The following is a 27,300-nucleotide window of genomic DNA, read 5'->3' on the forward strand; positions in this document are numbered from 1 at the left end:
AGGTGGGGAGGGGGGACGCGTTTCCTTCCAGAGGAGAGGGGCACACACAGGGAGCGTCTGTGCTGGGAGAACTGAGGCCCTGGGGGGAGCAGAGGAATGTCTCAGAGAAGAGACATGAGACTCCGACAGGGAGCAAAGCCCCCAGGTCCCCTCAGTCCACCCAGCCATTTGGGGGTCGGGTCGCCCATGTCCTGTAGGAGGACAGTTGACTTGGTTCACGTCCTCCAGCTGACACCTGAAGCGGCATAAGGAGGGTGTTCCAGCGTGCCCCAGACCAGTGCTTCGCTCTCTTTCCCATCTCCCTGCACAGACCCCACGTTTCCGCTCAGACGGTCCACTCAGGCTAGGGGGACGGGGGCAAGAACGCATACTGAGCAAACTCAGCCCCTCTGCAGTCCTTCCGGGCTGTGTGCTCACCAGAGGCACCACCAGAGCTCATTCCACAGCCTGATGCCCCCAAGAATCAGAATCAAGTGCTCCCCCACCCCGGTTTCCCCCATGCGGCTGACAAGGCCTTAAAGGTGGGGTGTGCCCTGGGCCATGTACCAGGAAGGATCGCTGAAATCTCAGATTCTGTGAGGCTGGGGGATGCGGGCACGTGCCAGCACTGCCCCTCCCAGCCCCGTTAGAGTGACCTGGTGTGGGAGCAGCAAGAACGCAGGCTGTGTAGCATGTGAGCTGCTTCACATACACACGTGTGTCACCACACACCCCCCCTGTTCAGCTTCTGTCCCTCTACTACGAGGCCGTTTCTACCCGATGCTGACTGAACAGAAGTCTGAACTGACCTCTGTGTTCTGAAAAGATCCAGACCCACACTGACATCCCTGCCGGTCTCTCAGGCCACCCAGACCCAAGCCGGGGAGGGAGGCCACACGGGGTCCTGCAGGAGCAGGATTTGGCTGAAGGCAGAACCGGGGCCACCAACAAGCGGGCAGCAGGCCGAGGACAGGCCGTGTCCAAGCAGACGGGCCCCCTGGGTCCTCGGGGATGAGGTAGTGGAGAGTGGGGTGGTGACGGAGCAAGCCCAGGAGTGAGGGTCAGAGGCTGGAGTGCTGGTGACCCCAGGACGACACAGAGGCACTTGGGGAGCATCGGCAGGGAGAAGACCCTCGGCCATGAGGCCCAGCCGTGTGCCCGCTCTGGCCTGTGCACAGGCTGCTGAGCCCTGGAGACGAAGGCTGTGGCCAGGAGGGCTGGGGGCTCTGGGGCCCTGCGTGGAGCAGGAGCTTCTCCCTGGACCTCACACACGGCCGCCGGGGAGATGGGCAGAGAACAAAAGTTTTCTCTCCAAACCTGCCCTGCTCTTGGCCCCCCACATGTCCTGTGAGTTTGAAGGCCCTTCTGCTCGCTGCCCGTGTAGGCTCTGCCGGGTGGCGCCAACATCCACAGCTTGGGGCTTTCAGATGCTCCGTGAGGGGAAAGCGTGGGAGGGCATCGTGCGGGGAGCAGTGACCTACAGGGCTTGACTCGGGCTGGGGAGGGGGCGTGGTGTGAGGCGAGGATTCTTCCTGAGAAGGGCCGGAGGAGGAAATGGCCATGTGGCCGGTAGGTGGCACTTGGTTCTCATGCATGGCCCTTGGGCTTGACCCTCCCACCCGCGTCACAAGCTGGGTTTCGGGACAAGCGGCAGGTCAGAGGTCACATTCACATGCATCGAACCTGCCCCTCCACCCCCTCCCGGGTGTCAGTTTGGCACGTGAGTCCGAGGAGCCGGCGGGTACTTGACGGCTACCACCTGTGCCCCGGGCGAGCCAGGCGTCGCGTCTGAAAATATCACATTTAATATATAAAAGTTCAACTACATAAATTACTACATAGTAAGTCCGATTCTCAGGAAAACGCCCCCCCGGACACCCGCGTCAGGATTCCAAATTGGCCATCGGGCACGCCCAGCTAGGGCTGTCCATGCACGGAGGGGCTGATGACCGCCTGGACCAGCCCCGTGCTTGGTTCCTGGGTACACGAGCTGGGAAAGGACTGGGGAAGGCACTGGTGTATGCACGGGCCCCTCTGGCTGGGTGGCCGCGGCGTCACCTCCTTGTCCCAGAAAGCCCATATCTCAGCATGAATGCTTGAGGCCAGGATTGCCTGAGTCCTGCCCCATTCTAGACAGCGGGGGTGGCCCTGGGCAGGGCCCCGGATCCATCACCCGGCTGCCCCCCCAACACGCCCCCATCTTAAATGGTTTCCCTCACACAGAGTACCTCAGACTCCAGACAGTGAGCTCAGAGACTCCTGCAGGCTGTGGGTCCCTGAGCACTGTGGGCGGTGGGGAGGGGACGGGCAGAGAAGGCCTCCTCCCTCAGACAGTCCAGGACGGTGGGGGTTGCTTTGCTGAAGAAGCGTGTGATCAAGGACTTGAGGGTGTGTGGGGCGGGGGGAGGGACCCCCATGCGGCCCCCCCCTACCCGCACCTGCCGCTCAGGCACCTGCGTGCAGAGTGGATTAAAGCTACGATCGTGCCCTGCCATCTGTGAGGATGGTCACAGCAGACCAGGCTGGCCGACGCAAAAATGGGGCCTTGGGGAGGGCAACGCGGGCGTCCCGGAAGACTCACTGGCTTTCCCGCAGGGGCTGTGCGGGAGCGTCCCGGGGAAGCTTTGGCATGATGGGAGGGCACTGCCCAGCACGCACGAAGAACATCTGGCTCTACTGGGATGGGCAGCGGCCCCATGGTACCCCCCGTGGCCACCGAGTGACAGGAATGCAGAGAAACACATCCTCTGCACAGTGAAGTGCCCCATGGGAACTGATCTTTAAAAGTCCGGGGAGGGGGGAAAAATCCTCTGCTCGCTGCCATGTACAAAAACCATGAGAAAAGAAAAATGAGCAATGAAAATTTTTTGGCCAGTCTGGGGTGGCCATGCCGGGGGCTGCCGGAGATGCAGCTGGTGTGGAAAGTGGACACTCATGTCGGGGAGAGGCGAGCAGGGTCGGCGCCGAGGGGGTTCACATTGGAGGGTGGACAGCGGCTGGTCACGCTTCACATTGGTGCCAAAGCAGCATAAACAGCCAAATCGCACCCGTCGGGGCCCTGGGAGGAGGGGGCGCCGCTGTGTCCGGGTGCTGGTATCTTGCTCAGGTGGTGCCGTGGCTGCCAAGCGACAGCTGGGGCGGATTGTAAGCGCTTTTGCTCATTTCAAAAATTGAAAGAAAAAAAAAATAAGGAGGGAAAACATCCACGTGCACACAACCCCGAAGGTGAGTGGTGCCCCCCAGACGTAGCCTGATGGTTGCAGGGGCGATGGGGGCGGCCAGGAGTGTCAGGGAGGGTCGGACACACCATTGCACTTCACAGCCACAGGGGCACGTGGCCCGGCACACACAGCTGCTGCCGCCCAGTCCTGGGAAAGGTGGTCCTGCGCCTCCATGTGGGGTCGGGGCCTTCAAGTCAGGTACCGAGTGATGGCTCGGAGGGCATAGAGTAGCTCAGCCTGCATCCGGGCCTCCATGAGGAGCAGGTTCACATGCACCTGTGGGGAGAGGGGGAGGGCTCAGTTGCCTGCAGGGGAGGGGGGGGAGGGGCTCAGACACCTGCAGGGGAAAGGGGGAGGGGGAGGGGTTCAGACTCCTGCAGGGGAGAGGGGAAGGGCTCAAACTCCTGCAGGGGAGAGGGAGGAGGGGCTCAGATTCCTTCGGGGACACCAGGGCAAGGCCTGCTGGGGCCACTGTCCCCAGGAAACAGCCACTGCACTATTCTGAAGCATGCAGTGAGAGGCCTGAAGATCAAGAGTAACAGTTTCCCTCCCAACGTGAGTTCTGCCATTTGAGAGCACTCGGGCCGTCAGCCCTGCTCGGTCCCTTGGAGGAAAGAGTCCATGCCTAGGTCCAGCTGTGAGGGTGTGACGGAAAGCAGACCATCAGCCAGGACTAACAGAAGCTTCCCCATCCCGTCCCCATGCCATGCCCTATGCCTGTCAGCAGGAGCTGACTCGGGACGAGCCGAGTCCTGGGGTCTGGCAAGCATCCAGCGCAGGGAGGGGACAGAGGGCAGGGAGGGGTCGGCCATGCCCGGGGCTAAGGGCTCGAGGAGGGTTTTCTTGGTCAGAGGATATGCTGCCAGTGTAGGTGTTCGGCTCGGGATTGACAAAGACTCAGGGTTTGAAGCTGGAGCTTCCAGGACGTTGGTGAGAGCCTTCGTGTTCACTGGGCTTGGATCTAACGGCCCCTGTTTGTCTCATCCGGTGGGATGTTCTTCATGCATCTTGGGGGTCTTGTACCAAGTGCTAGGGGGCAAGGGACTACCGGTTCGTGGCCAGTAGGGGTGGGCTATGGTGCCAGGGTGACCACAGCTTGTGCCGTACCTCAGGCTGCCTTGTCTCGCAATACATTTGGAGCAAAAATTCAAAACTACTTTCCCACGTTCAGTTGTTTTGTGAGGTGGGCGTCCTGCAGGGCTTGGGCACTCTGGCCTCTGGGCAGCTGGTTCTTGGGGCTCGGGTCAGGGTCAGGTCCCTATGGGGCTTGTGCACGCTGCCACCCTGTCCAGGTGCCTCTCGTGGCCTCCGGCAGGAGGGGTGTCGGGACACACACCTTCTCCGAGTGCCTGAACTGGCGCCAGTAGCTGTCGTACATGCGCTTGGTGGTTCTCTCGGGGTAGCAGGCTACTGTCTTGATGTAGACCTTTAGGCTCCGCTCCAGAAGCTGGTTCACTTCCCCGTAGTCATAGTCATCGTACCTGGGGGTGAGGAGGGGCCGTTTCTCAAGATGCGAATGGGAGTGGCCACCGCAGACATGCTGCCGGGTCCCCACGGAGCCGCCCCCAGGTCCCGACACTCTGGATGTTCGCGTAGGACATACAGGAACCACAGACACTGTGGGTAGAGCTGGCGGGGGTGTGTGTGGGGGGCGAGAGCCAGGAGCAGGGAACTGTCACAGAAGGGAACGACGTCCGGGGCAGAAATGGGGTACGGGTGCGTGGGGTCCCTCTGCTCGTTCAGCAAGATAGCAGGTGGTTGTGGGTTACAGGTCTGGGGGGCTGGAGGGAGCACACAGCAGGGAAAGTGCTGGCCCCCTGGCTGATCCAGACATGAGTCACCAGACCAAGGAGCATGAGACAGAGTCAAGCCCGAGGGGACGCTCAGCCTCACAGGCTGGGGTTCTGCTGCCGTGGCAGAGAGAACCATGTGGAATTACTCTGGATGGCGCCAAGCCAGCGAAAGGCCGGTGGGCTCCCAAGCCCTGACCTAGTCCACTCGGAGGCCAACTGTTCACCTTCCCGGGAGCCTCTGGGGGATGCGGGGGCTATGGGGAGGGTTGCTCGGGGCCCACCTGATCCCGAACATGCAGTGGACGTAGTTGAACAGGGCCCGGCGCAGGGTGCTGGTGTCCACGCCCTCGCGCGTGGCCATGCTGCTGTAGGTGAGGCTGGAGGCCATGCGGAACTTCTCGTCCAGCAGGTGGCCCATGTCCGAGTAGAGTCTGTTCACCAGGGAAAAGCCGTGGATCTCCCACGTGTAATCCTGGCCAGAGAGAGCAGTGGTTGGTGCAGGGCCCTCAGCAGCCTGGGCACCGTCCATGTGCCCTGCCCCACAAACACCTTCTAACCACACAGGGACCAGAATGGGGGACACTGGCACAGCTGGGGGTCGGGGGAGCTTGTCCCCTTAACTGGGCACTAAAGGCCTCCAGTCCTGCAGGTAGCAGGTGGCCGGGGTGGGGCCACGGTCAGTGAAAGGGAGCCCCAGCCAGGCAGTACTCGAGCCTATTCTCTCTTTGTCCCTTGCCTATGCCTAGATGGACGGCAGGACCAGGTCGGGCTCTGAGCACAGAGAGATGGCAGGAAAAAAAAAATGGCCGGGCTCTGACCCACATGCATGTGACCGAGGCTGAGTGGACAGGGAGCTGCTGGGGACAGTTCTAGAGAGGTCCAGACACAGGTGACAGAGCAGCAGTCCCAGCCAGGGGACACAGGGGCTCCAGCTGCAGAGTCCAGACCAGGAAAGGGACCTGGGCAGGGCGCAGAGTAGGGATGGGGCAGGCCACCATGCACTGGGCAAGCAGGGGGTGAGGGGCAAGACAAGGACATCCTACACTGGACAGGGCCTGAGGAGGGGACGAGCGACCGCCTGTGTGGTGAGAGGAGCGGCCTGGACATGGGAGGGGTCTGACATGCCAACCTGAGCTGCCCAATAAGCTCCCACTTGTCAGCACCCGAGTCTGCGGCTGTCTGCGAAGACTCTGGAAGCCACGACTTGGGCTAGTGACCCCCGGGAGGCCATGGGGCAGCTGCGTTCTGCCAGGGTGTCGTGGACACTCTGGCGTGTTGGTCTCCAGGGGACCAGTCAGCTGTGGGTGAGTCCATGCCTGCACCTCCCTCCCAGGGGCCCTGAGGGTATCCCCGCTGCCCGGCACCGAGCATTTCCTACCTGGGCGCGGAACGTTGGCAAATGCTCTTCCCCGTGCCTGGCGAAGTCCTCGTACCCAAAGCCGGGGTCGTCAACGTACTGGGAGATGCCAGCAGAGATGGCCGCATCCTCTTCAAAGTCTGGGAGAGACGGGGACAGTGAGGGAGGAGCGGCTGCAGAGTGACGAGCACCCCGGCCTGTCTTCGCTCTACATTGAGGAGCACCCACGGAGGTGTCGGGGGTCCCTGGCTCTGTCCTCAGGAGTGAAGAGGACGCAGGGGCTGTCATCTGCAAGGCAAAAGCCTCGTGCCCTAAGCAGCCCCCTGACCTGGATCTTTCCCTTCTGTGGGGGTTTGGGGGTCTTCAGGGCTGCACCCCGCAATGCTCGGGAGGAAACAGGGGCCAGTTGCGAGCAAGGCATGCGCCGTCCCCAGCACCAGGTCCTGCAGTTCCCTCCCGGAACTGTAAGCCATAGCCACCTGCACTCACTCAGTCCAAACCGGGCTCAGCTCGGCCGGAATCCCTGCGGTGTGCCCCTGGTTTATAGCGAGGGCTTTGGGCCACACTGCGGGTGAAACAGGCCCAATGGGCTCAAGACCAGCGTCTGCTCCCCGGGGTGCTAGGGAGTCTGACAGCAGCCAGCCTAAGCGGTCAGCCATGAGTCGGCTGTGGTCCCTCTCCAGCAGCCCCTGGGGAAGGCCGGTGCCCAGGGCCACAGCAAGGTGACAACGATCCCCAAGTCCAGAGCACGGCCTCACCCAGTTCCGCTTGCTCTAAGGTCAGCCTGAACCTGACCACCCAGGACGGGTGTTGGTGCAGAGCTGGGGTTCCCCAGGGTCCTGCCAGTGGGAAGGTGGGAGCAGGGGAGACCCAAGGAACCTGGAGGTGGGATGGGAGTGGAGCTCAGCCACAGAAAATGCCAGGCAAGGACAGGGACATACCGGAAGGAGGGAACGAGTGGAAAGTGTCTTCCGAGGCCATGAACAGGTCCTCCTCCTGCTCTTGCTCGAAACGAGCATTTCTGTCAGCCTGCGAGACCGGGTCCTCTGTCCGCTGCTCCTGCAGCCTCTTCATCCTCTCCACCAAGGCCTCCAGCTCCCCGAGGGAGTCTGCGAGCTGCCAGAGCAGAGCCGGTTAGTGCTCTGCCCACACGCCGCCCAGGGCACACCTAGCCCGGGTCCCCACTGTCCTACAGCTCTTCTCTCTGCTGTGGGGTCTCTGCACATCCCCTGGGTGCTTTGGTGCCTTGAAGACACAGGACAGGAGCTATGGATCTCCCGGTGATGGCCAGGGAAGGCGCCATCGCTACGGTTTGTTATAGCATCAATGTTTAGTTTGTGGGGGCAGGCCTGGCTGAGGGGCCGAGGGGTACCGGGCCTGGAGCCGTCCTCCCTGGTGCCTAGCTCTTGGAGTTGTTGTCTTGGCCCCAGGCCTTTCTGCTTCCAAAGCCCCTGTGTGCTCGTTCTATACCCCAAGGGCAGGCTGCACTAGGACATGCTCCTGTTCTCAAGGCCGCCAAAGCCTCTGACCCGCCTCAGATGGAGACAATTTGCTCTCAGATGCGGCCCCTGGTAGTTGGGGCAAACATGCCGAGAAGTCATGCAGACACAGACCCCAAAGTTGGTGCCGCTCAGAGAGGCGTTCTCGATGCTGTTGTCGTTCGCCAGGTCGCAGTCGCAGAAGCTGTTCACGGAGATGAGCCGGAAGCCGTTGGTGATCTCAGGGTCCTGCTCGGGGTTGATGCCACTGCCGAAGACAAAGCTGGCCAGGGCGTGGTAGTGGGCCAGCAGGACCACGGCGTGGACCAGCTCCGGCAGGGACCAGTTGTTCTCCCCTGTCCTGACGAGGTTCTGAGACCAAGAAGGAAATGAGGTGAAGATCCAGGGGGCATCAGCGTCTCCCTTGGGCGACACATCGGAAACGCCTTCCAGGGGCCCTGGACTACAGAGCTGGCTGGGGGCAGACAAGGGGGCAGTGCGAGGCGCCACAACCCTCCACACATCCCCACAGCTGTGGCTCTGCTCCCTGCCCTGCACACTTGCCCCTAAGGCTGCTTTCACTACTGAGGATGGGAGACTGGGGACCCCGGGGGACCACACATGGAGACAGAGGCTCCTTCAAAACCACCAAAGCCAGTCCACAGACAACCACCCCAGAGAGGCCACCCACCATGAGGAAGGCAGAACCCCGCTCATACCTGCATGAAACACTTGCATCCCTCTCACCACACCCGGCATGTATGGGATGTATGTACCCGTGTGGCCATTCATGTGTCTGGGTGTGCATGTCTGTCACTGTCACTGTCACTATCCTCCCGTTGTTCATCGATTTTCTCGAGCGGGCCCAGTAACATCTCCATTGTGAGACTTTGTTGTTACTGTGTTTGGCATATCGAATACGTCACGGGGAGCTTGCCAGGCTTTGCCGTGCGGGCGAGATACTCTCGGTAGCTTGCCAGGCTCTCCAAGAGGGGCGGAGGAACCGAACTCGGGTCGGCCATGTTGGCTGTGTGCAAGGCAAATGCCCTACCCACTGTGCTATCGCATGGTGTCCATATGTGTGTGCGTGTGTCTATATATGTTTATACATGTGTGTGCATGGGTGTCCATATGTCTGGATGTCTATGTGTGCATCTGTGTGCCTGCGTGTCTATGCATGTGATTGTGTATGTCTGTGCCTGTGTCTATATGTGTACCCATATGTGTGTGCATATGTTTGCATGTCTATGCATGTGTCTGTGAGCATGTGTGTCCATGCTTTGTGTAATGGCACTACACATAGACCTGTATCGCAGATCTGTTCCCTAACCAACATGGCCCGGCTCAGACCTCCTTCGTGGGTAATCAGGGACACCCCAGGCCATGGGTCTGCTCCACATGCAGGGAATTGACTGGTTTACTAAACTAAACCCTTTTTCATTTGGTTTAGGGTTTGGGCCATACTGGAAGGTACTGGGGTCCTGGTGGGCTGGGGTGGAAGCCAACCCTGCATGTGGGGGCCACAGACACCTCTTGGGGCAGGACTCCAAATGCCTGGTTCCCCATGGAGAGCTCATTTGTCACAGCGTCTCTCTAGGCCAGGGCTGCAGCCCAGCCCAGCCCAGCCTAGCCCTGCCCAGCCCAGTCCATCCCTGCCCAGTCCAGCCCTGCCCAGTCCAGCCCTGTCCTGCCCAGCCCAGTCCAGCCCTGTCCTGCCCAGCCCAGCCCTGCCCTGCCCTGCCCAGCCCAGCCCAGCCCTGCCCAGTCCAGCCCTGCCCTGCACAGCACAGCCCAGCCCAGTCCTGCCCAGCCCTGCCCAGCCCTGCCCAGCCCAGCCCAGCCCTTCCCAGCCCAGCACAGCCCTTCCCAGCCCAGTCCAGCCCTACCCAGTCCAGCCCTGTCCTGCCCTTCCCTGCCCAGCCATGCCCAGCCCTGCCCTTCCCTGCCCAGCCCTGCCCAGCCCAGCCCTGCCCAGTCCAGCTCTGCCCAGCCCAGCCCTCCCCAGCCCCTGTTCCTCCAGCATCTGAGTGTCCACACAGTCCCCTGCAGAGGGACTCTTTCCAGATCCCCGAGCTGACCAGTGCTCACAGCTAGGAGCTTAGGGGCAACCTCACAGAATCTGCACCCTGACCTCGGAGAGGGGCCATCAAGGTATCCCTGCACGCAGGGCACAGGGGCATGTGGCCTCGTACCTGGATGTGATCCTTGCTGAGCAGCCAGGGCCGGTGTGCCAGTAGCTTGTTGACCTCACTGAGGTTGCGCAGCCTCTGCGGTGCATACTCCAGCCCGTCCAGCCACTGGGCGCTGCCGCCCGTCTTGAGAAACTCATCCACGTGCATGTTGATCAGGTAAGAGCACCGGTGGCGCGCCGCAGCCTGGGACGAGGGCATGGGGCCAGTGAGCTGGGATGCTGCAGCAGATGGCTCGCCCATGCTGTCCCCTTTCTACATCAAGCCCCTTCCTCCCAGGCTGCCAGCAACACCGCGTCCCCCCCAAATGGGCTCAGTGATGCCCGCCACACTGGGCCACCATGCAGAGCCCACCTTGGGCCCCCACAAACAGGACTGTCCTGCTCAACAGCTCAGCCCTCTCCTGGTCAGTGAGTGCCTCAGGCCTCGGATGGCCGCCGAGCACCCTGGAGAAGGACACAGGGATGCTGCTGGACAGGGGACTCTGGAAGGGCTCAGCCTGAGCTGGGGTGCTCCAGTGGGAGCAGGGCCTGCTGCTCTGGGCCAGGGCTGTGCTCGCCAGGCACTGTCCAGGGCTCTCTGGGGTCCCCGGGCAGGTAACACGCGTCAGCTCAGTGATGCGTTTCATGCAACAGAGTGGCAGATTAAATGTCACAATGCCCAATCCATAATGCCAGTGAAATAGGGCAGAATCCCAGGCTCTGATACAGACACCCCCGAGGGCAGGGCTGACCAGAGATGCAGGGGCTGTGGGGCCTGGGCCTGACACACCCAAAGGCCCTAAGCAGACTCGGGCTCAGCTCTTGCCTCTGTGGGCACCAGCCTCATTCTGGCATGTGCAGATCCTGTACATGCATGCACCCCAGAGCACACGCGCGCACACACACACACACACACACACACACACAGCATACACAGAAACACACAGCACAGGCAGGAGCACATATATGAACATGTAGGAGATACACAGGAGCACACATGTGCACACACAGCATACACATGCATACACAGCGCATGCAGGAGCACACGAATGCATGCACAATGCATGTGGGAGCACACGCATGCACACAAACAGCGCAAATGGGAGCACACGTATGCACACAGCACACATATGCACACACAGCGCATGCAGGCGCACACGTATTCACACACAGCGCACCATGATGGCGATGTAGTGGCGCTGTGGCAGCGGCAGGGGCCCGTCCATGCGCAGCAGGTAGAACTGGCTCCGCAGGAAGGACTCCAGGTACTGCGTGTGCAGGCCCATGACTTGCGTGATGTTGTCCAGGCGGCCGGAGGTCGAGTACTCCTCCACCAGGAAGCTGGTGCGCTCGTCTGCGGGGTGTGCAGGGATGACCTGGAGACAGACATGGGGCAGCCATGTCACTGAAGGGACACGGGTCAGTCACTGCTCCACACTGGCCACACTGCAAGCTGCGCCAGGGTCTCACGCCACACCCCAAATGGCAACCCCTACCAGGGGACCCGGCTTCTCCCAGGCCAGGTGAGGGACTCACCCGGCCAGCACAGCTGACAGCCAGACAGTGGCCAGCTGGGGCAGGGAAGGGCACACAATCCTGCCTCTGGACAAACATCACAGCCTCTGATTTCAACAGAGACATGTGCTGACTCCTTAGGGAACAGAGGGGAACAGGATGCACCGAGAAGTGTTGGCTGAGACATCCCTAGATGGGCCTATCTGTGTGGGTCTCACTGGGGTCATTCAAGCGGATGCCTGCCCTGAGCAGCAGAGGGCTCACACGGGCTCGGTCTGGCTCACGGGGGCACTCCCGAACCTGGCCCAGTGTGGAGGACGGCAGGGGCGACAAGCGCATGGAGGTGCTTCCTGCCCCCTTGTAGTGTCTGCATTTCCTCCTTCAGAGGAGCCAGGGATAGGTGAGGCAGGAGCACTGGTTTGCGAGGTCCTCCCAGGCCACTCTGCCCTGGACTTGCCTCAGGAGCACCACAAAGGCTCTGGTGAGGGAGGAAGAATCATTCCCTGGTGGTGGCAGTGTATTTCCAGAGAGACCCCAAACGTGTCTCTGCAACCCGGTTCCTAGTAATCCAGCAGCCAATGAACATGTGCCCGGGGGTTCTGGTCGCGTCTAAGGGAAGCCTCTGATCTGGACAGATCATCCCGGCCGCCCTGAGTGGGGTACACAGTTCTCTGAGGCTGGTTTTGGGGCCACATCTGGCACTGCTCAGATCTTCCTCCTGGCTCTGCACTCAGGGATCACTCCCAGTGGTGCTTAGGGGACAAGGCGGGATACCCAGGATCAAACCTGGGTTGCCGCATGCAAGGCGAACGCCCGCCCCACTGTCCTATCGCTCCCCTCCCAGCAATGTCTGTTTTAAAACTGAAAATCTTCAGGCTGTCTCCCTGCTGGCTTTTCAGAAGTCATATTTGAAATCGAATATGATAAAACTTAATACTTTTCTCTGACCTCCAAGTGTGCCCTGACTTTAACATGGGAGCGGGTGGAAGAGAAAAATCACTCAGCGGATTTGGGATAGTCTTTGGGGAATGTGTCAGGAGCAGAGGGCTCAGGGGCATGTGGCCGAGAGGCGGGGCTCACCTCCTTCTCCGGAATGAAGGCACTAGGTCCTCTAGTTAAGGGTGGAGACACTCGAATCCGCGCATCCTGGCAAGAAAGGAGAATTTCCTGTAGGAATGGCAGCTGGAGGCTTCCTAGGGGAGGTGGGTTGGTGCATGCTCACTGCCCAGGTGCTGAAGCAGAGTGAAGCAGCATGAAACGAGGCTGTTGGGGCTGAGAGGGACCCCACTGGCCCACAGTGTGGAGATGAGGCACAGGTGGTCTCCAGAGGGATGGAGCCCAGCACTCGCCCTGGTTGGCCACAGGAAGGCTCTTTGCATCTCCTTCTCAGAGACCCCAGTAGGCAGCTGCCTGCCAGAGCACAGGCAGGTGGGAGCAGAGACCAGGCAGTGCCCACTCTGGGCAGAGCCCTGGGCAGTGCTAGAGAGGCAGGAGGAGTCCCCAACCCTCACCCTGCCAGGTGACCCCTGGTCAGTCCCCGGTGCAGCCCCACCCAGGATGCCTTTCCAGTCTCAACGTAGCACCTTCGGGTCATTCGGGCTCTGGTGTGACTTTCTGACACCCCCCCACACACCCCTCCCATCCCCGTAACCCCTCTGTAGAAACTTCCAGTTTCCAAGAGAAAAAGGAAACCCTTTATTTAGATGCGTATATAAGAGAGTCGACTTCATAAAACAAAACAAGCAAAGTGAAACAAACCAAAGCAGAAACAATACATTGCCCTAACCTGTTCTTAGAACAAAAGTATCTTGTCTCTTTCCACTGAAGAAACAAAGTGTCCAAGAGAACTTTCTGCTGGAAACACCAATTTTCCCAGAAATGGTCAGCTGAGGGGAGTCAGACAATGATACAGGCAGGGGTCAGAGCCTGCAGGCCGCAGCTGAACCAAGTTCCATCCCCAGCACCCCATGTGGCCCCCAAACTCCACCAGAGATACTCGTGAGTGCAGAGCCAGGAGCAAGCCCCAAGCATTGCCGGGTATAACCCCCAAAACTAAAATTTTGAGAGCGATGATGCTGACTTACCGATATTTGCACGAAAACATGTTCCCCACATCCAGTTCTCTCTTTAATTCTCTAAAGTTCCAAATGTAGCAACATTAAAATAAGACACAGTATTTTGTCTTATTTTAAGACCAGATAATAAAAGGCCCTGTCCAGGGGGACCCCTAAGGAGTCCCCTGTTGGAGATCAGCCTGAGGGCAGGCTGGGAGGCTGGTTCCACCCACTGCAGGGGTGCTCTCTGGCACCACGAGGACCACACACGCAGCCCAGGAAATCGTCCTTTCCTGCAGCGGGAGATGCCAGTCCTGCTCAGGGCAAGCACCTGGCACACGACACAAGCTTCAGTTCCGGGCAGGAAAGGTGGATCAACCAGGATGAAGGTCCCTCCTGGAGCCACAGCTGAGGGATGCTGTGAGTTGTGGGTCTCAGTGAATAGCCCATGCTGCAGCTGGAGGCCAGGCGAGCGCCCATGATGGAACGAGAACTCAGCGCCTATTCTTAGAAAGCGCTGGAAACCAGCACAAGTGCCTGGGGCTGCAGGGAGGGCTGCCTTGTACAAGTCTCCACCCACACAGGGGTGCCAGGGGTGCTGCCCTGCTGAATGACCTTGTGGCCCCTCCTCACGCCTGGCCCTGGAACTACAGGCAGGGACTTCGCTCCTAAGCCAACACAGTGCGCAGAGCATCACTGGGCACTCACGAGAGGGTCCAGAACCCATTTCTTACCCACTGCATTTCGGGGAAGCCCTGAGGTGGGGCCACGTACAGCACTGCTTGGGGCTCCTCCTGGCTCTGGGCTTGGGGATCATATGTGGTGCGAGGAATGGAACCGGGTCACCGTAGCAGCTGCATGCAAGGCAAGTGCCCACCCTCAGCACAAGTTCTTGGGTGCCCTCACTATCTCCCTGCAACCTCCGGAACTAAGCGGGTTCTTCATCAGGGTCCTCCATAACCACCAATTCATTCATTCTGCCACCATGTCAGGTCTATTTCCTGCCATCTCTTTAATAAAGGAGACAAAGGGAAAAACAGTTTAAGGGTTAAAGCAAAGGTTTTTCATTTCTAGTCGCTCACCCAATCAGGCAAAGTTTGTTTTTTTTTTAGAGCCAAGCGCATCTAATCAGGGAAGGCTTCACACAGGTGGACAAGAATTCCCAGCCCCATGGAATGGCAGGTTACAGGTTACTGTCCCACATAGCCCCAAGGGCACCCGACCACACTGGGAGCTGACCCGCGATGGCTCCGCTGGCTCATGGATGGCACGTGCCCCATCAGGGGCCTCAGCGCCGCTCCCAAGCTTCTTGGGCTGCACAGTGCCCCACCCTCTCCCCTCAAGAAGAGCCCCTCAAACTGGCTGGGACACTGAGCTCCTGCCTGCAGCCTGTCCATCAGGGCTCAGGACACAGCAGGCTCCACAAGGCTCCCCGAGCATGTGGGGGGTTCCCCAAACTCGAAACCGCCTGTCCTGTAGTCACGGAGGTCTCCCCTCGCACCAGCTCTCACTCCCCATGAGGTAAACCCCACTTTCCTGCGGATCAGCTGGGCTCTACTCAGAAGAACACGCTCCAGGACCCCTATGGGCAAGAATAGAACATACACCCAGATGTGAGACTGTCCACCTCTGTCCCAAGTGGATTTGGAGGAGCAGAGACAGAGGTTCGACTTGAGAAATGGGTCCGGCCCACCCAGGTTCGACTTGAGAGATCCCCGCAGCAGGGAGAAAACAGAGCCAGAGGGTCAGCGACCCCAGCCTGGCTGCCTTCCTTGGGGGATCGCTTCCAGTGCTCACTGCCCAGCATGGGCAGAAGGAGCAAGGCCTCTCATGGCCTGCAGGTGTCTAGCCCCCACAGGGCTGAAAGCACGGGGTGGCCACCCTGGCTCCAGACACCCAGGAGAGGCTGTAATAGAGGTGCCCACTGGCTAGGGGTTTCCGAGGGAAGGTGCTGGACAGGCTCCCAGGGGGAAGGACACTGTGATTCCATGTCACCCTGCAGGCAGGCCCCAACCCCCTATGAGGGAATGAGAGTCATGCTCTAGTCAGGCCCTGTCCCCAGCCACAAGGACAGGGAGAAGAACCTTGGCTGCTGGGCACTCGAGTCCTCCTGCAAAACAGCAGAATCTGGGGATGCTGGTGTTTCTGGGGGTCCACCGGTCAGCTGTGAGTATACCCTGCCCTGCACCCACCCAAACTCCACAGGCCTCTCCATTCTTCGAGAGAAAGCACGGACTCAGATGACCGGTGTCCCCTCTGCAGGGAAGCCACTGGGGGCCACCCAAAATGAACCTTCCCCAGAGACCCTTGCCTGGGTACTGCTGTTACACAGGGTACACAGGCCGCCCACTCTGGATGCTCTACTACCCAGAACTCCCTCAGAGACAAGGGGGTGAGCCTGGAAACTCATGACAACCCATAGCCAGGATGGGGGTGGGGGGCAGAGCAGAGAGGGACACTACACCTGGCCCCTCACCTCAGGGACAGCACCGGTCACCAGTCCATAGGACTGTGAGAACAGCCCCTGGAACAGGCCTGGGGCCCACAGGCTCTGAGATCCCACCCAGTCCTGCTGCCCTCTCTGACCAGGTCAAAGGTCATGGCACCCACTCCTTTCAGGAACTCTCTGCCCTCCGCCCAGTTCACCCAGCTCTTAAGATGAGGGCTCAGTCAGGTTTTGGGTTTTTATTTGTTTGTTTGGGGGCCGCATCTGGTGGTGCTCAGGGCTTAATCCTGGCTCTGGGCTCAGGGATGATTCCTGGCAGGCTCGGGGAACCACGTAGGGCGCTGGGGACCGGTCCTGGGTCTGCTGTGAACAACGAAAGTGCTGTCACTCGGGCCCCAGGTGTGCTCATCCTCACCTCTCCTTCACTTTAAACCAAACACTCTCGTTTACTGAAGTGTCAGAAAGGCCCACTGATAATATAATTATTGATGAAAAGAACCGGAAGCAGGTTAATGGGGAGGTGGGGTGGGAACAAGCAGAGAAAACTGAATTATCTTCAGAACTAAGAGCATCTAAGAGTCTCTCACGTACAGGCCGGGGAGAGCAAGCAGGCAAAGGCCTATGGGATGCTGGAAATTCACAGAGAAGCAGGCCTCAGGGGGAATGGGTCCGGGACACAGGACGAGGCCAGCTGGGCAGAACTCCAGACAGTCTTGCTCAGAGGGTCATTCCTGGGGATGGGGTCACGGGCCAGTGCAGTTGCCCTGCTCTGCGCGAAACCCTGCAGAACCCTCCATCCGGGGAGCAGTCTCAAACTGCCAGCGGCTTCTCATGCCAAGTTAGAGAGTAAGAGCTGGTGGCAATGTGTGGGTAGATGGGAGGGGAGGGGACTGCAGCAGCCGTCACCCTGGTACCCTCTGCAGGAGCCCACATGCAGCCACACACGTGGAACACGGGCCACTTTCATTCAAGGCCACAGGGATGGTCTTGGAACTAAAGATAAAGGGAAAAACAATTTGGAGACAGCCACTATAATATAGCTGCATATCTGAGTGGTAATTTAAAAGTGATTTAAAATTTACCTAAAACTTTAATGCAATGCAAGCATTTTGTCACTGACATCTTAAGTCTCTGATAGAGACTGATAGCACAGCGGGTTTTGCCTTGCACTTGGCCGACCTGGCCGACCTGGGTTCGATTCTTCCTTCCTTCTCAGAGAGCCCGGCAAGCTACTGAGAGTATCTCACCTGCACAGCAGAGCCTGGCAAGCTACCCGTGACATATTCAATATGCCAAACACAGTAACAAGAAGTCTCACAATGGAGATGTTACTGGTACCTGCTCGAGCAAATCGATGAACAATGGGGGGACATTGCTACAGACATTGCATCTTAAGTCTCCAGAAGAAAGCTGTTAAAAACCAAATCCAGATCTCTGCTGAATGCATTTAAGGCAAAGAAAAATGGTCTGGGAAATCCAAAATACGAGTATGGGCACCTTGATGAGTCAAGGTCGGAAAACGCTTATCAAAGCCCAGTGAAGGCAATTCTGCTCGGGACCACAGAGAACAATTAGAACTGGTAATTTTGTCTGCGGGCTGGAGTGATAGCACAGCGGTAGGGCGCTTGCCTTGCATGCAGCCAACATGGTCGACCTGAGTTCGATTCCTCCACCCCTCTCGGAGAGCCCGGCAAGCTACCTAGAGTATCTCGCCCGCACGGCAGAGCCTGGCAAGCTCCCCGTGACGTATTCGATATGCCAAACACAGTAACAACAAAAGTCTCCAATGGAGACGTTACTGGACCCTGCTCGAGCAAATCGATGAACAACAGGAGGACAGTGACAATTTTGTCTGCAGAAGTGGTTCAATTGGACTCCATCTAATAGTTTCAATTTTCTCTGTCTCTTCACTTACAGAATCATAAAAAAATCTGTTAAAAATAAGTAACTTTATAAGTGAATCCCAGAAGTTTGGTGGTTCACAAGAACATCCCTGAAATACCTACACTTGGCAGGCTCTGTAAAGGTCCATCCTGGTCCTCAGAGCAGTCTTATTCCTTAATGCCCAGGGCAGCCATGGTCCATCCTGGTCTGCAGGGCAGTCTCCTCCCTGTAATGCCCAGGGTAGCTATGGTCCATCCTGATCTGCCAGGAGTTTTCATCCCTGCAATGTCTGGGGCAGCTATGTTCCATCCTGGTCCCCAGGGAAGCCTCATTCCCATAGCGCCAGGGGAACCCGTGGTCCATGCCCAGTGCTGCCACCTATACCTACTTGCTGAACACTCACATCCAGTGTCCAGGTGCAACAGGCATGGGAGAGGCCTGGCCTGCTCCCCACCAACTCCCTTATAGAGCCACTGCCACTAAGATTTACTCATGTGAGATGGATGATATTCAGAGTGCATTGACATTCCAGAGAAAAAAGAAGCATTTCCTTTTGCTAAACACTTGATCGCATTATTCCAGCAGTCATAGTCACTGGACCAGGAGCTGGAGAGCCACAGAGAGTTTTGCTGGTCAGTTGCTCTCCCTGGGAGTCTCGCGTCTTGATTCCCTTCTGTGACCACAAGTGACCAGACGGGGGCTGCTCGGTATGGCCAAGGGGCTCCCTTGGCAGGCACGGAAGCTAAGCAGAGATGGCACTTTTCCGAGTGTGGTTTGTACAGTTCTGTAGGGCAAGTCAAGTTATTTCACTGGCAGCTGCACTCTATTTCTTTGGAAGGTCCCCCTGCATTTCACAGGTCACAACTAAAAGCCCCCGGAGTGAGAATCCGGCTGCAGGACCAAGAGAGGGGACACTTGGTCACTAAGGAGGGTGATACAGCACCTCCCTCTGGCAGGCAGGCACCTTCAGCACTGACCTCAGATTTCACCTGCCACCAGGACTCGATTCCCAGGGACCTTTACTAAGTGGAGATCACCAGATATATGCAGAGAAACACACTGAGTTACAGAGGCACTCTCCTTGCAGTCACACAATTTTTTTTTAAATCAAAAAGAACGTCTCCTGGTGAGAAGCAAAGCTTCCAGAATGAGGACAGTGAGTTGCCCAGCATCTGGAATGACCTAAGAAGCTCCATGTGCTTCCAGGTCAAATGGGCACACGCCCACGGCAGCTTTTCCTGAGTACAGAACCAATCCATAGGAAACTCCTCAAAGTTACTCAAATCTACAAAGCATGAAAATGGGAATGTCCGGTTTTCCCATATGCCTCTTGCACTCAGCGGGGCTGGGAATAAGAATGTTCTTTCCATGCACAGTTAAAGCCAAGACAAAGACTGATGGTCTCCACACACTAGTGGGGTCCTGGCCCTCACAAGAGGAAAAGGAAGCAGATACAGGAACCTGAGCATCACCTCCAAAGATTTTATTAGCCTGCCAAACTGCCAGTTATTAAAAAAGAGAAAAAATCAGCCAATAGCTCTCCACCCCTCTTATTCAGCAAAAAAAAAAAAAAAAAAAAAGACACACTAGCTTATTTTAACAAGACCTGAATTAACTCCACGGAGTCTCAAAAGACACCTTTTATTTTTTCTTTCCATGCTCCAGCCCCGAGTTCTCCCTTCTAATGCTGTGAAATGCCTGGCAGAGGTGGGTTCTGGCCCTGGAGGGAAAGAGTTAAAGCTTCACTGGCTGATCTGCCTTGTGGTCCATTCCGCTTCTCACCAGCAGCCCTGCACCAACTGAGCAAGTATCAACTGTAATTTGATCCCAGAGTTTATGGGGGGAAAATAACTGCACATACTCCACACGCACACTTAATAAAAATGGTTTCAAGAGAAACATAGCCAATAAACACAAATTTAAGGCATATTTAACTGTTCGATTAACCTCCCATCGGCAGTCACTCGGCTTTCTGTTCTCAAATAAAACAGGAGGGGGGGGGGGGGAAAGCTCGCAGCCCTACTGCAAGAAAAAGAGGCTTGAAAAACAACTTTGATTGGCACTTGGCCTGACCCGCAGAGGAAGAAAAACAGATTTTGGACAAAGAGCGCAAATATTTGAGCTTGCTTCTTAGATGCTTGCTTTCTTCCTTAACAAAAAAATACACGAAGAACAATCCCAGCTGAATTGTGTTTAGAGAAACTGACCAAAACCGGGGCTTTATTCAGCTTAAACTCTCAGCCCCCGACACGTCTGCCCAGCTCAGCGTTTTTAATTCATTGGTCCTGGACCAACAGAAGCATCTCGGCTAATGTTTCGACTTAATGAAATGTAAAGGCAGAGCCGAGAGAAGAATGACCGGATCAGGGTACGACCCGGCGCAGCTGCTAAACTCCGAGAGGAGCGTTTCTGGGTCCAAAGCGTCCCCCCGCCGCCTCCCGTGCCCACCTCCCCCACTCCCCGGAGCACCTAAGCGCAGAGCGCGAGACAATCCCGGTACACTCTGCGGCCGCCCCGGCTGGCTCCGCGCACCGACGAGGGCCGGGGGTCCCGGGGAGGGCGCGCACCGGTCCAGGACTGCACGGGGGCACACGACCACCCACCCCCGGGGGAAGCACCAGGAGCCGGGGAGGCCGCGCACGGGTCCAGGACTTCATGGGGGACGCACAACCACCCACCCTCGGGAGCCGACACCAGGACCTCCGGGGAGGGCGCGCACCGGTCCAGGACTGCACGGGGGCGCACGACTACCCACCCTCGGGGGTAGGCACCAGGAACCGGGGGTGGAGGCCACGCACGGGTCCAGGACTGCACAGGGGCACACGCCACCACGGGGCTGGCACCAGGAGCCGGGGAGGGCGCGCACGGGTCCAGGACTGCACGGGGGCGCACGGCCACCCATACCCGGAGCTGGCACCGGGAGCCGGGGAGGGGCGGCGGAGGCGGGGGCCGCGGCAACCATGAGACAGCCCTGCGGAGGGGGCCCCGACGACACGCCCAGCGGGGCGGGGGCGGGGAAGCGGGCCACGGGAACCCCTCGACATACACGTCCCCGGCGTGGGGGCCCGCGGCCCGCCCTACCTTGCGCAGCACTTTGCGGCAGTTGGTGCAGAGCAGGTAGCCGGCCGCGGCGTCCGGGCTGCTCATGGTGCTGCTGTCACGGCGCAGCGCCCCCCGCGGCGGGGCCCACCCGGCGGCCGCGGCTCTCACCGGCGCGATGCGCCGCCCGCGCGCATCCCCGGCCCGCGCTCAGCCAGGCTCAGACCAGCAGCCGCCGCCGCCGCCGCCGCCGCCCCGCACGCAGGCCCCGCCTCCCGACCAATCGCGCCGCCGCGACCCGCCCCCGACCCGGGCCTTCAGCCAATGAAAGGCGCCGGTCCCCGCGCCGGCCTATCACGGGGGCCGAGGAGGCCCCGAATCTCCGGGCAAGTTAAGTTTGTCTCCGGGGCTCGGGGGCCGGGGGGCGGGTCCCGGGGCGGGGCCAGCACTGCCGGCAGGCCTATGAAAAGGGGGGGCGAGTCGCAGCCCGCGCGAAGACCCGCCCCGACCCCGTGGGTCCCTGCCGGGTGCGCCGGTGCGCCCCAGACCCAGTCGCCTGGGTCCGCGGTTCTCGGGGAGGCCTCGGGCTGCCAGGGCAGTGGGCCAGTTTTCTCGCTGGAAATCTGAGCCTCGCTGCCCAGGAGACGCTGCAGCCGCGGAGCTCTTCACATCCAAGGCGAAACCTCGGGGAGCTTTCTGCACCCTGTATCGTGTTTGCACCAACGCCAGCTCACCTGGGGTCGGGGCACTGGGCTGGGGCGCAGGGGCGCGGGGAGCGGATGCAGGAGTTTCACAGCAGGGAGCGCATGAGTGGAGGCCCGGCACAGCGGCGCCTAGCAGCTCTTCCCTCGCCACAACTCCCTCTTGTACGCACTGCCCTCAGTCTTTCTTGTCCATCACGGAAAGGCCAGGGGCACCTTTGCCGATGGTCCTTTGTGAGGCCGTTGGGGCCGGCTTTGGCAGAGCTGAAAACGGTGAGTCAGGGTTCTGGCGTGCAAGCACGGGGAGAGAAGGCAGCTATGATGGGGCACGGGCCAGCAGGGGCAGCCCGGGTTCCCAAGCCGGACGCACGAAGCCTGCACCCCAGTCAGAACTGAGGCCAGAGCCCGGGCACAAGCTGATCCGTGCCCCGCCCCCGCGGACAGGCCCCCAACTGACCCCCCCACACACACACACACTCGGGCCCCCAGATCCTTGCACCCCACCCTCCTCTCCGCTGTGCCCCCAGCCCGACTTGAACTGCACGTGGGCGCCGTGGCTTCACCCCCTGAACCCCCTTTTACATCAGCAGCATTCCCGGGTGCCCCCTGGCTCCAGGCTGGTTTAAGGGAAGGCTCCCGGGGCTGGCTCTGCTTCCTTCTCTTCTTTGTGCCCAAACAGCAGGCCCTCCTGGGGGCCTGGCTGGGAGAGGGGTGCAGAATGAGCTGGCACAGGTGGGCTCTGTGGCATACCCAAAGGATCTGGGCCTCTTACACTGTGTTAGGGACAGCACGGGGAAAACCAGCCCACGTCAGAAACAAAGAAGTGGGGCCCTGCCCTTGTCAGATTCCAGCAGGTGAGAACAGACAGGACGTTACTCTCCGTCTAAATGCTGAGGCTTTGTGATTCCCAGAACCTTCAGTAAAGGCAGCTGACACTGTGTAGACAGACACCACAGCTCAGAGCAGCAGCATGGGGGGCAAACAGGCAGCAAGAGAGCCCCATGAGATGCCGGCGCTTCTACCTCACGGAGAGCCAGGAGCTAAGACCCTTCACCCAGAGCTAGCTAAGAGTGTGCCCTCATCTTCACTCGCAGCCGATTTCTCCCGGAGTAAGGGAGAGGGATGTGTCTGGGATGGAAGGCATCGTGCCCGGGCCGGTTTTCTCTTAGTATTTTCATTCCCAATCCCCAGCCCCACCCACCCATATTTGTCTAACCTTGATTAGACTGGTAGTGGAAGTCCTTCCACCATGAACTTAAGCTCTTCAATAACTGACGCCCCCACAAAAGTGTGGGCAGCCAGGCCAGGCCCTGCCCCATCTCTGACTGAGACCACAGAGGCAAGTTAACTGGGACTCACCAGCTCACGGCTCGGATGAGCTCACGGCTCGGATGAGCTCACATGCTGTTCAGTAGGCAGCTAACTGATATATTTTTTTTCTTCTCCCGATTTTGGCCCCCGCCCCCCAGAGGTGCTCAGTAGCTGATCTTGCCTCAGTGCTCATGGCTGGCTCCCAGCAGTGCTGGGTGGGGGGAACCATTGTGTGCTGGGGGCAAACCCAGGGCTCCTGCACATGAAGCCTGTGCTGTATCCCACTGAGCATCTCCCAGCCATTTCTTACATTGTTGTGTGTGCTCCACTTCTGGGGTCTTTATCCGGCCACCCATTCGAAGAACATTACCACCAGCCCGTCTTCTGGCTCTGAAACCCTCACACCCACCACACGCGTTCTTCGTTCTCCTCCCTCATAACAACATCAAACTTCTGGATGCCTCCTTGATCCGGCCCTCCCTCCCTCCCTGTCCCCATCCTCCTTCCCTAGCCATACTGGATGCCAGAAAGAGAAGGTGGGCTGGAGAACAGAGCAAATCCTCAATCGCAGCAAGGAGGGAAGGAAGAAAAGCCCCTTCTTTTGATTTAGCATGGAGCAAGGAGTAATTCTACCCTTTCTGTTGTCTGTTGTGTCTAAACAAACTTCAGAAAAGTAGACTATGGGTGACTTGTGTTGAAAACTGCTTTTTGAAATTTATCATTTATGAAATTGGGACAGGGCTGGAGCGATAGCACAGTGGTAGGGCGTTTGCCTTGCACACAGACAATATGGCCGACCCGAGTTCGATTCCTCCGCCCCTCTCGGAGAGCCCGGCAAGCTACCGAGAGTATTCGATATGCCAGACACAGTAACAACAAAGTCTCCAATGGAGACGTTACTGGGCCCGCTCGAGCAAATCGATGAACAACGGGAGGACCGTGACCAAAATTGGGACAAGAGAACTTTAAACTTTTTACATTGTTTTCTGAAATAACTTTTGTTTGTTAAAATCCTTTAAAATCTGATTTTTAAATAAGTTCTGCAAAAAACCATGTCTTGGATGTACCACGACTCTTAGACTACCGTTCTGCTATTGATCACAGACCACTGTTCTGCTGTTAAATGCAGACCACTGTTCTGCTGTTGGACACGGACCATCGTTCTGCTGTTGATCGCGATTCCACAGGCTTCCTCAGAGGCAAACTGGCAGCATCTTTTATTCTAGATATGAAATTTCCGAGCAAGTGGTACGGATACATTTGAAGGTTCTTGATGCAATCTTCTAATAAGCTGTGCAAAGACTTAACCAGTTTGTTTTTATCCCAATGGCGGAGGGCACAGGAGACACAAGGAAGCACAAGCTCAGTCTCCTCCAGACTTTCGGGCGAGGCCGCCTCTGCCGTTTGCCATCCCTGCGGCTGTGTGTCTCCCCTTGCTGCAGTGACAGGAGGCCTCAGCACTGACCACCTCTTCCTCAGCAACCAGTCCAGCACTTAAAAATTCTCTCCTCTCACTGGGCGGCAACAAGGTCCTGCTCTGAGCTCAGCCCTAGACAAGGCTTAGAAGTCTTGGAAAAAATAATGAATTTCTCACTCTTCCCCTCCTAAATCCTCCACTTTCTGTCCACACCGTCACTTTTATTTCTATGTTTTGTTTTTTGTTTTGGGGTTTGGGGGTGAATAGCTTCAGGGGCTTATGAGTAAATGGTTCACAAGCTTCATTGTCGTCGGGGGGGGGGGGTGGGGGCTCAAAGGGCTGGAGCACAGGCTATGTAGCCAGAGTTCTGGTGCTCTATGACTCCCAGGTGCAGCTGGTGCGGCAAAAAACACCAAACCAAGACCAGGTTCCTGTGAGTGACTGCCACTGCCGCAGGCTAAGTGTCCTCTTAGCTCTGTGCATGGGCTCCTGCACTCCAGGGCTTTGAAGCAACCCCTGACAGGCATTTTCCTGTGTTGGGACCCTTCTGCCCCTCCTCTTGTCTCTGACTGAGCCTTGCTGTGGTGCGTGGAAGCTCCGGCATAGCTGAGGGTGTGGGAGGTAGGGACTGGCAGATAGTATGTGGGGACAGCTTGCTTGGAACTGCTTGGATGTCTGGATATTCTCACCTGCAGGGTCCCCGTAGCACTCCCAAGTAAGGATGCACGGGAATATCAAATCCTAAAGGTATCCATAGGGTTTAGTCCTTGAGACAATAGGTTCTTTCTCAAGCTTGCTTTCTTGCCTTCTCTTTCATTTTCTCTGCAGTGGGGTTGGAGTGGTGACCACAAGCTTTAGATGGGGAAGGGGGTGGGGTGGGAGGAAGGCTTCTTTAGTGACAGATTTGTGAATCCTAATTTGCTTCTTGCACAAAGGAACTTGTACTTCACACAGCTGTAAACTGACTACCCCCTTTGAATTGTTCCTTGGGTTCCTAGTACTCCACCCCCAAAGACCCTACTGGAAAGGAGAAACAGTCAGAACTCCGACTCCCATATCCCATTGCACCCTGCTGTCAGCTTCCTCCATCCAGTTGCACCCCCTCCATTGACTTCCTCCACCCATCCCAGTTCCCCCATTGAGGAGAGACTCAGATTGGGCTGGGAGACTTATCGAATGCTGATTGATTGCCAGATAAATGGGGACAATTTAGGGTTTAAACACTTTTTATTGTGGGCACATAGGTGTACACATGCCAGTCCTACATCTGTGGGTACTAGGTGATGTGCACCCCTCCCACCACTGTCTCCCTTGCCCCCTTCACCTAACTCACGCATATTGGTCACTGTCACTGTCCTCCCGTTGTTCATCAATTTGCTCGAGCAGGCCCAGTAACATCTCCATTGTGACACTTGTCACTGTGTTTGGTATATCGACTACATCATGGGTAGCTTTGCCGTGCGGGCAAGATACTCTTGGTAGCTTGCTGGACTCCCCGAGGGGGAGGAGGAATCGAACTGGTGGCAACCGGGTTGGCCGCTTGCAAGGCAAATACCCTACCTGCTGTGCTATCGCTCCAGTCCATTTAAAATCGGTAATGAGAACGATCTCTAAAGATAGAAGCTGAAGAGATCACAAACATCACCAAACCCGAACAGACAGGATTGACTCTGACCCTATAGCACCATATCACACCCCCCGCCCCCCACTTTTCTGGGGACTGAAAATGAATTCCCCTGGATGCAGAGTTCTGCAGGGAGAACAGAGGAAACACTGGTGCGGATCAGAGCAGCACTGGCTGGAGCTGCCAGATCGGTCTGTGTCCACACAGGAATCTGTCCCTGTGTCCCCTTTCCACCCACCAGCCCCTCCAAGACCTGGTAGCAAGCGGCGGGTGAGCAGGCACGTCAACCAAAGAACTTGGAAACTGGCAGGGGTGAGTGACGTGCGGACCCCTGTGTCTAGTGGGTCCTCCCGGGCCACCCCAGGACTGGATGCACCTCAGCAGAACTGACCTGCCTGGTGTCTGGTGGCCCTCTGCCCCCTGCGTCACTGCCTGGTTTCAGTTCTCCTTGTTGAACGGCTCCAGCTGTGGTTCCAAGCTGAGTCATGGCTTTCTGCCCGCCGTGGGCAGGCTCTCAGGCGCCTTCCTTCTCAAAGAGGCTGGTCCTTGGCCCAGACTGACCAGAACTTTGACCTGTCTTCCCCAACCGAGGTCTTGCTCCTCACACAGTGCTTGCTCTATCCTAGGGACAGTGACTGGCTGGCACCGGCCAGACCTGCAGCTGGGTGGCCTCTTGGGCCATGGGGGCAGAGATAATCTGTCTCGGGGGACTGTGGTGGTGGGGACAGTGCAGAGAACAAGCTCATGCCCTACCCTGGACCATGACTCGGTCCTTTTGTGGCCGCCGGCCTGTATTGGCTTTTTATTAATTTTTTGTTTGGGGGGACCCCTGATGATGCTCGGGGATCACTCCTGGTACTATTTTGGGGACCATATGGGGTATGGCAATCCAACCCGAGTCCGCCATGCACAGGGCAAGGTCCCTACCTCTGTACTCTCCCCAGCCCTGGTCTGTGGTGTTGCTGGGAATCGCCAAAGCCCTGTGAAGTGTCCCCCTGAGACGGGTCATCTGTAGGGACTCAGGCTTGGGTCAGAGTTGCCCGCATTCTGAGGTCATCAGGGCTGTGGCCAGGCCATGTCCCCTGCAGGCACTCATATCACATGCAGACCCATATGTTGTCCTAGATGGTCACTGTCCGAGTCCTCTGCTAGACGGCCATTGTCGTAGTGCTCCCCTAGACGGTCACTATCCGAGTCCTCTCCTAGATGGTCACTATCAAAGTCTTCTCGATGGTCACTGTCCAAGTCCTCCCCCAGATGGTCACTGTCGGTGACTGTTGGTCACTCCCCTAGACAGTCACTGTCCGAGTC

General features: G+C 58.0%; 1 protein-coding gene across 1 annotated transcript; it reads right to left on the reverse strand.

Moving 5' to 3' along the window:
* Nucleotides 1-3,256: 3,256 nt before the first annotated feature.
* SESN3 (sestrin 3) lies at nt 3,257-21,184 on the reverse strand. The gene is made up of 10 exons (XM_056114993.1): nt 20,979-21,184; nt 12,594-12,659; nt 11,177-11,374; nt 10,021-10,203; nt 7,964-8,200; nt 7,292-7,466; nt 6,372-6,490; nt 5,275-5,465; nt 4,537-4,681; nt 3,257-3,476 (listed from the first exon to the last, which is right to left on the reverse strand). The coding sequence occupies exons 1-10, from the start codon at nt 21,042-21,044 to the stop codon at nt 3,390-3,392; spliced, it is 1,467 nt and encodes a 488-aa protein (XP_055970968.1). The 5' UTR covers nt 21,045-21,184; the 3' UTR covers nt 3,257-3,389.
* Between the last annotated feature and the right edge of the window lie 6,116 nt (nt 21,185-27,300).

The sequence above is a fragment of the Sorex fumeus genome, unplaced genomic scaffold (assembly GCF_029834395.1).
Source record: "Sorex fumeus unplaced genomic scaffold, SorFum_2.1 ptg000028l, whole genome shotgun sequence".
NCBI lineage: Eukaryota > Metazoa > Chordata > Mammalia > Eulipotyphla > Soricidae > Sorex > Sorex fumeus.

Coding starts and splice junctions, on each gene's coding strand:
- SESN3 (XM_056114993.1), bottom strand. CDS start 21,044: ATGAGCAGCCCGGACGCCGCGGCCGGCTACCTGCTCTGCACCAACTGC. Junction 11,375..12,593: donor CCTTCATTCCGGAGAAGGAG/GTGAGCCCCGCC, acceptor GTCTGTCTCCAG/GTCATCCCTGCACACCCCGC. Junction 5,466..6,371: donor TGCCAACGTTCCGCGCCCAG/GTAGGAAATGCT, acceptor CTCTCTGGCCAG/GATTACACGTGGGAGATCCA.